Source organism: Oncorhynchus nerka, linkage group LG19 (genome assembly GCF_034236695.1).
Source record: "Oncorhynchus nerka isolate Pitt River linkage group LG19, Oner_Uvic_2.0, whole genome shotgun sequence".
Classification (NCBI taxonomy): Eukaryota; Metazoa; Chordata; class Actinopteri; order Salmoniformes; family Salmonidae; genus Oncorhynchus; species Oncorhynchus nerka.
In genome coordinates this window covers 14,397,916-14,412,344 of record NC_088414.1, presented here as the reverse complement: position 1 = coordinate 14,412,344, position 14,429 = coordinate 14,397,916, and the positions used below count along the sequence as shown (strand labels likewise).

At 39.8% G+C, this 14,429-nt stretch overlaps 1 protein-coding gene across 1 annotated transcript in view; it reads right to left on the bottom strand.

Moving 5' to 3' along the window:
* The window catches only part of LOC115101084 (noelin-like), a 55,859-nt gene extending 43,302 nt beyond the window's left edge, over window positions 1–12,557 (bottom strand). Inside the window, exon 1 of the mRNA XM_029620267.1 lies at window positions 12,074–12,557. Coding sequence (XP_029476127.1) covers window positions 12,074–12,139 — 66 coding nt within the window. The 5' untranslated portion in view covers window positions 12,140–12,557. The remainder of the gene's footprint in view (window positions 1–12,073) is intronic.
* Window positions 12,558–14,429: the final 1,872 nt, after the last annotated feature.

Sequence of the window (14,429 nt, the reverse complement as noted above, 5' to 3'; positions counted from 1 at the left end):
TGGATGGTATTTCCAGGTTCCGATATGTTTCTTCTGCAGGTCTTGGCTTGTTAGAAGTATTTTTCCATGATAGTACTCGGTAGTAATAGTCCATTCAGGTAATTGTGTCCAAAATCAAGGTTTTGGGTATTGAATTGTGAATTGCAACAAACGCTGACACTAATCCAAGTTATCCAAGTATATCGGACCAAATTATGAAAGACAAGCATTGTAATTTTGAATTCCGTAATGTCAGGGTGGAAGAGGGAATAAATTATTGTTGTCTATCAACAATGACAAGCCACCGGGGTCTGACTATCTGGATGGAAAATTACTGAGGACAATAGCAGACGATGTTGCCACATCTTCAATTTAAGCCTACTAGAAAGTGTGTGCCCTCAGACCTGGAGGGAAACTAAAGTCATTCCGCTACCCAAGAATAGTAAAGCCCCATTTACTGGCTCAAATAACTGGCCAATCAGCCTGTTACCAACCCATAGTAAACTTCTGTAAAAAACGGTATTTGACCAGATAAAATGCTATTTCACAGGACACAAATTGACAACAGTCGTTCAGCACGCTTATAGGGAAGGACACTCAACAAGCACAGCAATTCCACAAATGACTGGCTGAGAGACGTCAGTGCAGATTTTGACATTATCAATCATTGTCAGCTGCTGGAAAAACATATGTGTTATGGCTTTACAACCCCTGCTATAATGTGGATAAAGCTTCCCCAGGGTAGCTGTTTAGGCCCCTTGCTTTTTTTCAATCTTTACTAACAACATGCCACTGACTTAGAGTAAAGCCAGAGTGTCTATGTATGTGGATGACTCAACACTATACACGTAAGCTACCACAGCGACTGAAATGACTGCAACACTTAACAAAGAGCTGCTGTTAGTTTCAGAGTGGGTGGCAAGGGATTTGTTAGACCAAATTATTTCTAAAACGAGAGGCATTGTATTTGGGACAAATCGTTCACTAAACCCTGAACCTCAACTAAATCTTGTAATAAATAACGTGGAAATTGAGCAGGTTGAGATGACTAAACTGCTTGGAGTAACCCTGGATTGTAAACTGTCATGGTCAAAGCATATTGATACAACAGTAGCTAAGATGGGGAGAAATCTGTCCATAATAAATATGCCACAATCTGCCATCTTAACACTATCAACATGGCAGGTCCTGCAAGCCCTAGTTTTGTACCACCTTGACTACTGTTCAGTTGTTTGGTCAGATGCTACAAAAAAAAGGACTTAGGAAAATTGCAATTGGCTCAGAACAGGGAAGCACGGCTGGACCTTGGATGTACACAGAGAGCTAATATTAATCAAATCCATGTCAATCTCACCTGGCTCAAAGTGGAGGAGAGATTGACTTCATCACTACTTGTATTTATGAGAGGTATTGACATTGTAACGATGTACACTGAGAAGCAAGCTCAGGGAGTGAATACATTTAATTAATTAACAAAATGAACAAAACAAGACACACAAACAGCGCACCAACATGAAACAGGATTAATGACGACTGGGGAAGAAACCAAAGGGAGTGACATATAAAGGGCAGGTAATCAAGGAGGTGATGGAGTCCAGGTGAGTGTCATTATGCGCGTACCGCTGGTGACAGGTGTGCGCCATAATGAGCAGCCTGGTGACCTAGAAGCCAGAATGGGAGCACACAGGCACACAGCTCGGACACCCATGCATACCCCACAAGACATGCCACAAGAGGTCTCTTCACAGTACCCAAGTCCAGAACAGACTATGGGAGGCACACAGTACTACATTGAGCCATGACTACATAGAACTCTATTCCACATCAAGTGACTGATGCAAACAGTCAAATTATATTTCAAAAACAGATAATAAACACTTTACGGAACAGCGGGTACTGTGAAGCAACACAAACATAGGCATAGACGCATGCATGCACACACACGATAACATACACACTATACACACACATACACATGGATTTAGAACTGTAGATGTGGTGGAATAGGGGCCTAAGGGCACACAGTGTGTTGCAAAATCTGTGAACGTATTGTAATGTTTTTTTAATTGTATAAACTGCCTTAATTTTGCTGGACCCCAGGAAGAGTTACTGCTGCCAGCAGCTAATGGGGATCCATAATAAATACAAAAATTGGAATGAAGGTTTTGATGTTGAGGTTAGTATCCTGTATAAGTCCTTGCAAAAAAAGTTTATCTACATTTATCCAACTCTAATTCCATATTTTTGCAGAACTCATGGGCCCATGCTCGCTGTGTTACTTTGTATATCACTTCATAAAGCTGGAGGGAGAGGTGGGCCTTAAATCCTTGAGGGTTACAGAGGGTTGTTATATTACTGTAAACAGCAGCAGCTGCTTTTCAGGTCTCTGTGAGAGGGCAGGCAGGGAGAGGGGTCTAAAACTGCCATGCAGGGAGATGTAGCTGGCCTTTCACTGAACAGCTGGCCTTTCACTGCATGACTGAAAACCTGAACTAACAACAACAAATACTGTCCTCACTATCTATTCTAAAAACATGTTAATTAAGGAATTCTGGAATACATACTGCCCACATACTAGCTATGCTCTGAGTACATCTTCATTAAGGAACTATGGGATATGTAGTGCTCTAGGGGAGGAGTACGCAGCTGCATTTGGCCGAAGGAAGATTTTTGTCAGAGAAAAAATAATTATAAAAACAATTAGTTGTGAGGCCGATTGCATGCACTGCCAAATTCTCTAAACTGGAAGTGGCTTATGGTAAAGAAATGAACAGTCAATTCTCTGGCAACAGCTACACTAACAATCAAAAGCACCGTTTTTTGACCATTAAAATAACATCAAATTGATCAGAAATACAGCGTAGACATTGTTAATGCTGTAAATTACTATTGTAGCTGGAAATGGCAGATTTTTAATGGAATATCTATATAGGCTTACAGAGGTACATTATCAACAACCATCACTACTGTGTTCCAATGACACGTTGTGTTAGCGTATCCAAGTTTATCATTTTAAAAGGCTAATGGATCATTAGAAAACCCTTTTGCAATTATGTTAGCACAGCTGAAAACTGTTGTTCTAATTAAAGAAGCAATAAAACTGGCCTTCTTTAGACTAGTTGAGTATCTGGAGCATCAGCATTTGTGGGTCCAATTACAGGCTCAAAATGGCTAGAAACAAAGAACTTTCTTCTGAAACTCATCAGTCTATTCTTGTTCTGAGGAATTAAGGCTATTCCATGCGAGAAATTGCCAAGAAACTGAAGATCTCGTACAACGCTGTGTACTACTCCCTTCACAGAACAACGCAAACTGGCTCTAACCAGAATAGAAAGGGGAGTGGGAGGCCCCGGTGCACAACTGAGCAAGAGGACAAGTACATTAGAGTGTCTAGTTTGAGAAACAGACGCATCACAAGTCCTCAACTGGCAGCTTCATTAAATAGTACACGCAAACACCAGTCTCAGCGTCAACAGTGAAGAGGCGACACCGAGATGATGGCCTTCTAGGCAGAGTTCCTCTGTTCAGTCTCTGTGTTCTTTTGCCTATATTTTATTTTTATTGGCCAGTCTGAGATATGTCTTTTTATGATTTATGATCTCGCCTTGACTAACAGCGCTTTTAAACAACTATGTCAAGCAACTTGGATGCAGTGAGCAGTGTTGCAGTAAAATCATCTCAAGCTAATTTGGTGATACACAAAGAAACTCATACAACATCAAAATTGCTTAAATGAGGTCAGGTTAAAAAAAAAAATCGATGTGTTTATATTTACACAGTAACTTCGGAAAGTATTCGGACCCCTTGACTTCTTCCACATTTTATTACGCTCCAAATTCCTCACCAATCTACACAGAATACTCCATAATGACAAAATGAAAACAGGCTTTTAGAAATGTTAGCAAATGTATTAAAAAAAAGGAAAAAAATACCTTAGTTACATAAGTATTCAGACCCTAATGCTATGAGACTTGAAATTGAGCTCAGGTGCTTCCAGATTCCATTGATCATCCTTGAGATTGGAGTTCAGTTATTGGAGTCCATCTGCGGTAAATTAAATTGATTGGACATGATTTGGAAAGGCACACACCTGTCTATATAAGGTCCCACTTTTGACAGTGCATGTCAGAGCAATTGTCCGTAGAGCTCCTAAACAGGATTGTATTGAGGCACAGATCTGGGGAAGGGTACCAAAACATTTCTGCAGCATTGAATGTCCCCAAGAACACAGTGGCTTCCATCATTCTTAAATGGAAGATGTTCGGAACCACCAATACTCTTCCTAGAGCTGGCCGCCAGACCATACTGAGCAATCGGGGGTGAAGGGCCTTGGTCAGGGAGGAGACCAAAAACCTGACGGTCACTCTGACAGAGCTCTAGAGTTCCTCTGTGGAGATGGGAGAACCTTCCAGAAGGACAAGCATCTCTGCAGCACTCCACCAATCAGGCCTTTATGGTACAGTAACCAGATGGAAGCCACTCCTCAGTGAAAGGCACATGACATCCCGCTTGGAAGTTGCCAAATGGCACCTAAAGATTCTCAGACCATAAGAAACAAGATTCTTTGGTCTGATGAAAACAATGAATGACAAGCGTTACGTATGGAGGAAACCTGGCACCATCCCTATGGTGAAGCACAGTGGCTAAAGCATCATTATGTGAGGATGTTTTTCAGCAGCAGGGACTAGGCGACTAGTCAGGATCGAGGAAAAGATTAATGGAACAAAGTACAGAGGGATCCATGATGAAAACCTGCTCCAGAGCGCTCAGGACCTCAGACTGGGGCGAAGGTTCACCTTCCAACAGGACAATCACCCTAAGCACACACCCAAGACAACGCAGGATTGACTTCCGGACAAGTCTCCCGATCAAACATCTCTGGGGAGACCTGAAAAAACCTGTGTAGCAATGCTCCCCAAGCGACCTGACAGTGCCTGCAGAGAATGGGAGAAACTCTCTAAATACAGGTGTGTCAAGCTTGTAGTGTCATACCCAAGAAGACTTGATGCTGTAATCACTGCCAAAGGTGCTTCAACAAAGTACTGAGTAAAAAGTCTGAATAATTATGTAAATTTGATATTTCAGTTTTGTATTTTTTTTTAATTCGCAACAATGTCTAAACCTGTTTTTGCTTTGTCAAAATTGTGTATTAAGTTGAGATTCAATCAATTTCAGAATAAGGCTGTAGTATAACATAATTGGGAGAAAAGTCAAGGGGTCTGAATGCTTCTCAAAGGCACTGTATATCCCATTTGGCATGTCTCTTGTGATGTTATTATCACAGCAACACTGATTGATGTGTTGACTTGACAATTGCGTCAGAGTTTTGAACAACCCTCCCCACTTTTGTTCCCTGCTGGCTGAAGACCTTGCTAGCTGAAGACCTAGCTAGCTGAGGACCTAGCTAGCTGAAGACCTAGCTAGCTGAGGACCTAGCTAGCTGAAGACCTAGCTAGCTGAAGACCTAGCTAGCCAGTAACTAGCAAACACCAGACACAGATGAAAGGGGAAACCTATACGTATCTTTTCCATAGATGAACCGGGTAAACTTTTAATGGTGCACTATTTGCAGAGACACTACAGTCAAATGTTGGCACCAATAGAGTAGCTCCTAGCTATATAAACCATGCCCCTCTCCAAACACGCCTTCTCTGACGTTGGTTAGAAGGCGGTACTTATTTACATTTCTCAACCTGAAACGTTCTCTGTAGATCCTTTTGAAGAACCATACATGTTTTGTAAATTCTGGTCAGCCATCTCATATTGTTAAAATTCCATTGGTGTTATTGTGTTAATTGACAAGTTGAATCAAGAGAGCTAGCTCTGGAACAGCTGGGGATCCCAGAGGAGAGCATTAAAAAATACATTTAAAACAAACCATTCTCAATTGACAGAAGCACATACATGAGTGTTTCACACAACCCTGCCACTAACCATAGACATAATATGCACTTGCATAACACAACACCTTGGATGAACTGGAATGACCACACAAACCACACACACCAAAATATCTTAATGAGCCACCTCCCCTCCATTTGAATTATCACTGAAAGAGCAAAGAACCATTTTGTGAACTGTAAATAACCATTGAAGAGCTCAAAGGGTTATTTGAGTCATTATGGTTCCACATAGAACCCTCACCCTTCCCAAAGAAACTTTGAAGAACTCAATTTATTTTGTGGGTATGTGTGTAATGCAAAAGGATGGGCAAAACAGGACACGATTCAGACAGAAAGTACAGTGATCAGTGTATCAAAATAAACTACAAAACACTTGTTTTTCTTATGTTATTTTATTAAAATACATACTCAAATACAAAAATACATTTGCAAGTAACGGTTGCAAAAAAATGTATTGTTATAACTGTGATATGTTGTTGTTAATCTACCTTAGTTGAGCAAGTCACTCCGGATAGGAGTGTCTGCTAAATAACCAAAATGTAAATGTATATGTGAAAATGAACATACCAAAATCAACAACAAAGCACACTGGGGTACTATTAATGGCCTTGTTTCAGGACAGAGCTCATTAGAATAATACTCAGCAGGCTTTGCAATTTTTACAAAAAAAATAGACATTTTAGTCATTTACCAGACGATCTTATCCAGAGTGGTTTACAATTAGTGCATCCATCTTAAGATAGCTAGGTGAGACAACAACATATCAAAATCGTATCAAGTATATTTTCCCTCAGCAAATTATTTATCAACATTTTTAACTATACAGTAACAGTCAAAAGTTTGGACACACCTACTCATTCCAAGGTTTTTCTTTATTTCTACTATTTTCTACATTGCAGAATAATAGTGAAGACATCAAAATGATGAAATGACACATATGGAATCATGTAGTAACCAAAAAAGTTATATTTTATATTTGAGATTCTTCAAAGTAGCCACCCTTTGCCTTGATGACAGCTTTGCACACTCTTAGCATTCTTTCAACCAGCTTCATGAGGTAGCCACCTGGAATGCATTTCAATTAACAGGTGTGCCTTTTTAAAAGTTAATTTGTGGAATTTATTTCCTTCTTAATGTATTTGAGACAATCAGGTGTGTTGTAAAAAGGTAACGGTGGAATACAGATGATATCCCTATTTGGTAAAATACATAGTCCATATTATGGCAAGAACAGGTCAAATAAGCAAGGAGAAATGACAGTCCATCGTTACTTTAAGACGTGAAGGTCAGTCAATGAGGAACATTTCTATAACCTTTAAAGTTTCTTCAAGCGCAGTCGCAAAAACCATCAAGTGCTATGATGAAACTGGCTCTCATGAGGACCGCCAGAGGAAAGGAAGACCCAGATTTATTAGAATTAAATGCACCTCGGAAATTGCAGCCCAAATAAATGCTTCAGAGTTCAAGTAACCGACACATCTCAAAATCAACTGTTGAAGAGGAGACTGTGTGAATCTGTGTGAGGCCTTCATGGTCGAATGGATGCAAAGACACCACTACTGAAGGTCACCAATACGAAGAAGAGACTTGCTTGGGCAAAGTAACACGAGCAATGGACATTTGACCAGTGGAAATTTGTCCACAGATCTGATGAGTACAGATTTTTGGTTCCAACCGCCCTGTCTTTGTGAGACGCAGAGTAAGTGAACGGATGTCCTCTGCATGTGGTTCCCACAGTGAAGCATGGAGGAGGAGGTGTGATGTTGTGGGGGTGCTTTCATGGTAACACTGTCAGTGATTTATTTAGAATTCAAGGCACACTTAACCAGCATGGCTACCACAGCAATCTGCAGCAATACGCCATCCTATACGGTTTGCGCTTAGTGAGACCATCATTTGTTTTTCAATAGGACAATTACCCAACACACATCCAGACTGTGTAAGGTCTATTTAAACAAAAAGGAGAGTGATGGAGTGCTGCATCAGATGACCTGGCCTCCACAATCTCCTGACCTCAACCCAATTGAGATGGTTTGGGATGAATTGGACCGCAGAGTGTAGGAAAAGCAGTCAACAAGTGATCAGCATATGTGGGAACTCCTTCAAGACTGTTGGAAAAGCACTCCAGGTGAAGCTGGGTGAGAGAATGTCAAGCGTGTGTAAAGCTGTCATTAAGGCAAAGGGTGGCTACTTTGAAGAATCTCAAATATAAAATATATTTTGATTTGTTTAACACTTTTTGGTTACTACATGATTCCATGTGTTATTTCATAGTATTGATGTCTTCACTGTTATTATACAATTTAGCTCTGGATAAGAGCGTCTGCTAAATGACTTAAATGTAAATGTAAATGTAGTAAAAATAAAGAAACACCCGAATGAGTAGAATGAGTAGGTGTGTCCAAACTTTTGACAGTGGGCTCCAAAATTACTGGCACCCCTGATTGGCAATGCACAAATAATGCTTAAACAAATATAAACAATATAATTATAGAGATAAACTCAAAATACCAACATGTGAGAAATACGATACTTTATTAATGTTTCAATGGAACCAACCAAAATATTTTTTTGATTTATTTAAAAGTCAATGTTCTCCAAATCAAGGTTTCACAATTAATGGCACCATTAAAGATTATTGTACATACCAAAAATTAAACCACAAATGATTATTGGGGATTTTGTTGCTTCTCTCACCATCCTCCTCCCTATCCCGGGGGTAAAATGCATTTGCATCCTCTACCCCTGAGGTTTTCAACTGGTCCATATCTTTTTCATTTTTTAGTTTTGACATTTTTTAGTAATGCCCTGACAGTACTCAGTGGTATATTCAATCGTTTGTGGATCTTCTTGTAGCCATTAACAGATTTAAGAAGGTCTCCAACCATTTGTCTCTTTTGAACTGCCAGTTCTTTTGTTTTCTTCATGGTGTTGGATGACAGTGGGATATTGCATGTGTGTTACCTCATCTTTATACCCTAGTGAACCAGGAAGTGATGTAATGGCTCAATATAATTCCTTAAGACTAAGATCAACTTAGAAAAGTCAAATGTAATTTGTGGTTTATTTTTGGTAGATTTCTTCTGATGTTCCCATGATGTCAATGAAAGAGGCACTGAGTTTGAAGGTAGGCCTTAAAATACATCCACAGGTACACTTCCACTCAAATGATGCCAATTAGCCTATCGGACGCTTCTAAAGCCATGACATCATTTTCTGGAATTTTCCAAGCTGTTTAAAGGCACAGTCAACTTAGTGTATGTAAACTTCTGACCCACTGGAATTGTGATACAGTGAATAAGTGAAATGATCTGTATGTAAACAATTGTTAGGAAAATGACTTGTGTCATGCACGAAGTAGATGTCCTAACCGACTTGCCAAAACTACAGTTTGTTAACAAGAAATTTGTGGAGTGGTTGAAAAATGAGTTCTAATGACTCCAACCTAAGTGTATGTAAGCTTCCAACTTCAACTGTATACGTTTTATTTTAACTGACAAATAAAATCAATCAATCCAAACTGTGCAGCAGCTGGTTGATGAATGGAAAGAGACACCTAATACAGAATACCGAGAAGTTGAATGACATTCGGACATTGTCAAGCCAAAGGCTTTGATACTGGGTAAGTCTAGAAGGTAGGGATGTATTTTCTGTTTGTCCAGATTGACATAGTCTATTTATTGTGGTGTTGAAAATGCAAACCATGATATTGAATTGCCCAATGTCGGTATGCTATGTTTATTAGTTGTGTGGTGCATTAGCACAGAAACGTGTTGGCGGAAAATATGTTGCATACATTTTATATAATTATAAATATTGCATCAAAATGTTGAAAATGTGATTTCCTCCTAGCTGATAGTGTCTGCAGCCAACTCTGACCGTAGTGTAATCACTCAGGCAGGGAGAGTTAACTTGTCTGTGGTGGTTGGCGAACCCTCAACCTTCTGGCCCGTAAGCCCTCCGTGGAATCGACAGCACCACAAAAGAATGCTGAAGTGGCAAAGTCGATATCCACGTTTATAAACACAGGATCCCTACAGTTATTGTTATTTGTGGTCGTAAACACATTATTTTGAGTTAATTCTATGAGGGTGGAGGGTGTTCAATATATTTTATAGTACAAGGGTCAAGTGAAAATATTTTTTACTTAGGGTAGGGGGGGGGTGCATTTTTTAAAATGACACCTTGAGGCAGACCAGTCCCTGCCTAGTAAATTCAGATCTGTCCCTAACATTAATCCAATCTGAAATGAATTAAATGTTGAGGCCTGTGGTTGAATTTTAATTAAAATAAGGTTCAAATTTGGTAGAATATTGTGTGGTCTATGTTTGTGCATTGCCAAATAGATGTCCACATAATGTATTCATGTTGACAGGATTATTATGTTGAACTAATGTCCATTCTGCTTGTTAACCAGTTGTCAACTTGTTCATGCCTAGGGAGATAGGACTGTGTACAGACCAAAAAAAATATTAGGGTTCCTCAAGAGTTCTTTGGGAAGGGTGCTGGTTCTATGTGGAACCATAATGACTCAAGACTCTTCAATGGTTCTTTACAGTTCACATAAGGGTTCTTTGCTCTTTTAGTGATACTTAAAATGTAGGGGAGGTGGCTCATATTTTGGGGCTCTTTTTGTGCAACCGTGAGTGAGAGTGTCCTTCTAGTTTATCTAACGTGCTGTGTTATGCTCCTCTATATGATTTTGGGCAGTGGCATATCTTGTGAAAGATTTTGCATGGCCTAGCGTCAATTGAAAATGGTTGACTAAATCAGTCAGAGTTCCTCTATTCTCTCCTCATGGACCCCCAGCTGTTCCAGAGGTAGCTCACTTGATTCAACTCAACACCTATAAATTTACAGCAACACAGAACCTTTCAGATTGATATCGGTTATTTATAGAACCCTTCTCCATAAAATAAACAGTTATTTATAAAGGTTCTAAAAATTACCATAAAAAAGTGTTATATTATATAGCCCCAAAAAGGATTGTAACCATAGCGGAGCTTTTTTTTTAGTTCTATAAAGAACCTTTTTAATGGTTCTTTATAGAACCTTAGGAAAGGCTGTTTTATAGCGTCATACGGGTTCCTTTTAGAACCTCATGAGCATGGTTCTTTAAAGAACCTTGAAAAAAGTGGTCTATATAGCACCAAAAAGGGTTCCACTATGCTTACAAGCCAAATAACCCCAATCTGGTACTATTTAGAGCCATTATTTTTTTGTCTGTAGGTCTCTGGGAACAGACACACGTGTAGTTTTGGGAAACATAAATAATTGCTACAATATCTGTGTAACCCTATATGTAAACATGTGTGCAAAATAAATGGGAATTTACTTTAAACTATAGAGTAAAATGTGCAGAATGTGAGTTAAAGGCAACTTCCTCACAACAATAAACCAACCATCAGCACCATGGACAGCACCACCATAAGCATCTCCCAGAAGTGCTGTGTGGGTGGTTCAGACGGAGAACAACACTTGACAACATTCTTCCATCACATTACAGCCTGGGATACATTTTTGGTGATTGGATCAATTTGTTGTGTAATGGTTTATACCAGACAAATACAATTAGAATGAAGACCTCCCTATTCCTATCAGAAGTCAAATTCTTACTGCTCGTTTGGGCATCTTCAAAGGACCAGCTGTACCGTGCTACTTGATATGCAATCATCTTTGACTGATTATTCACACAAAAAACGACACATCCAGAATAACGATACATCTAGCAGACAAAGCACAAAGATTCGATTTGGAATTAAAAACATTCTGACATAACCCTAACCTGCACATTGATTATTTGGATGGGTATATTTGTCATTCATTTATTACATTTGCTCTTTATTTATACGTGTGTAATATATTTGTATATTGACACACATTTGGGCGTTTAGGATTTTGTATATCTCTGTATCCCTGCGCGTTAAACAGAGAGCCCCGGTAGGGTCAGGCTGTGTGACATTCATTGGGCGCTTCTGGCGCTATCTGCGCCGGTGTAGCACAATGTATCCACATCATCGCCATGTAATCCCACCCGTTAATCTGTTTAAATGCGGAAACTGTATGATTTACCGGAGCTCTGTCTAGCGAGCAGGCACTGGGTAGCCTCTTAATCTTTTATCGGACCAATTAACCGCCCGCCACGTTGTAGCTCTAATACAGAGGGGAAAATGGCGTGTGTTTAAACCTACTTGGGTGAGTTCTGTGCCCATCAAGACGAGGACGATAAGACTCAGGATCTTGCTCGAGGGCTGCATCTCTTGCCTCCGGTGTGTGGAACGTATCAATGCTCTCACATGCAGATCGGTTCCTTTGCGTCCCCCGCACGGCAGTCCTCTCCTCTCCGCTCCCTCCTAGCGCTGAGGTCGATCGACGTCTGTTTATCACTCAGCAATCAAAAAGTAGAAAGCGATAAATCTGTGCGGAATCACAGTCTCTTCGCATATTAAAAAAAAAAAATCTCGGCTCCTCTCGGTCTCCGTGTTTCTGCTCTCCCTCTTTCGTCCTCCCTTTCGTCCTCTAATCGCCACTACGGGTTCTGATAAACATTTGCGAAGGAAGACGTTGGTTTACGGAAAGCTGCACCGGTTACTCAGATTTTACCAAAACTTTGCTCCCCTGCCTCGAGCCTCAGAATAGCGATTGGTGAAAAAATGTGAGAGACGGCGGAGCTGTCCACGGTGTTGAACCAGGAAGTGACATGCCAGAGCGTGGGAAAATCAAACAGGGAGCGCACGAGAGATATGAGAGGAGGCCTAATATTTGATTTTTTATTATCATGTCCCTCAATTCTAGTATTTAATTTATTTGTCACAGGTTTATTAAACAAAATCTGGCCTGTCTGTGTTCTAGATAGTCTATTTAGTCCATTGGGAGTTTCTTCTTTGATTTGGCTCATATTCAAAAATAATGGTATTCATTTCACATTCATTTCACATACACCTCTGTTCATTGATATTGAAATAAGATATGACCATAGTCTGTACACATGACCATAGTCTGTAAGGCTGAAATCGTGTGTTGGTTTGTAAATTGAGAAATTGATCAAGCAACACTGGCGGTAACAGTGGCTTCACTGTCAAAATAGAAATACTCAAAACACTGGGATTGTGTAATGTTGTTTGTGTTGCATGAAAACTAGTGCGGAGATCTCGTTTTTGGAAGGTGTTTGAATGTAAACCGAATGTAAGTGTTACGATGCACAGAAAGTGTTTTTTTAAAAATGGAATAGCATTATTCTGAAACACCCAGAGTGGTTCTTCAATCTGAATATTAGTGTTTTTAAGAGAGGGTTTGAAAACACTTTGAGTTTCAGTGTATGTAAAATGCAGCATCAAAACGAACATAAATAGATATATTTTAGCAGACTGTGTGAGACTGAGAAATGCAAACGGTTTCTACCTTAAATATTGATTCATGATAAGGGTCGACGAAGAAATGTTGTGGAATTCTAATTCTAACTATATTTGATGAGAATAACCAAAGAAAGAGAAAATGAAGTTATTGAACTCATTGGAAGTCTGTTTTTAATATCCTTGCACTTCCTATTTTGCCCTGTGGCTCTGTTTTTCGAGGACGGTAGGTAATTCAAAATGTTCAGACTTCATTGTTATTTTACACAATGTTGCATGCATGCTTGAAGAAAGAAAAGTATACCTCTATATTAGTATTAAGCAACTCGTTGTGCCATGAGGCATAATTTCTCATGATGAACAGATTTAAAAACCGTCAGGCAAAATGAAGTTCAACGATGAGACGATTAAAATACAAAATACTCCAAAAGAAGGGATCAGATAATGTCCTCGACAGGACTTGAAACCCCATAATAATGTTTAGGAGCTTCAGAGAGAGGAAACGACACCAAAAGAGGAAGTATCTAACCGAACTCGAAACACCAAAACAGGTGTTGCAGAACACTTGATTAAGTGGTGTTAAGTCACACCAAGTAATGTTTCAAAATATCTCAGGATAATGTGTTTCAATACTCCAGCAAAGTTAAGGTTTCGGCTCCTTCGCATCGATTACAGCTCAGTTGCTACTTGTTTTGGTGTTACGAAGCACTTCATTTTAACAGTGTTCATGCTGTGTGGTAGGCTGCAACTACAGCCTGTTCTTGATACGCTTTACCCAACTGCACACTAGGGATATCGCAGTTCATGAAATTGACTGGAATTGAAAGTGCAGTTCAACACTTTTCATCCGAATGCCTTCCTCTCGTAGCCACATGTGATGGACAATGTGTTAAAGTGCTGTGTGTCAGCTTGAAGAGGGTTTTATAGACTTTTATAAGACTGTCACTGGAAGCTGGCTTATGTCCTCCCTCAAACTAAAGTGAAAATATGTTGGTGGTGTGTGTGTCTGTGTGTACATGTGTGTCTAGAGGGGGTATGTGTGTGTGTGTGGGGGGGGCAAATGTGTGTATGTGTGTGTGTGGGGGGGCAAGCCACAGGTAAGTGTGTGTAACTGAGTTTCTATGCTACAATATTATGCATGGAGGGAATCTAACTATTTGGATTGGGTATATTAGTGCACAGGGGGTCTTGTTTG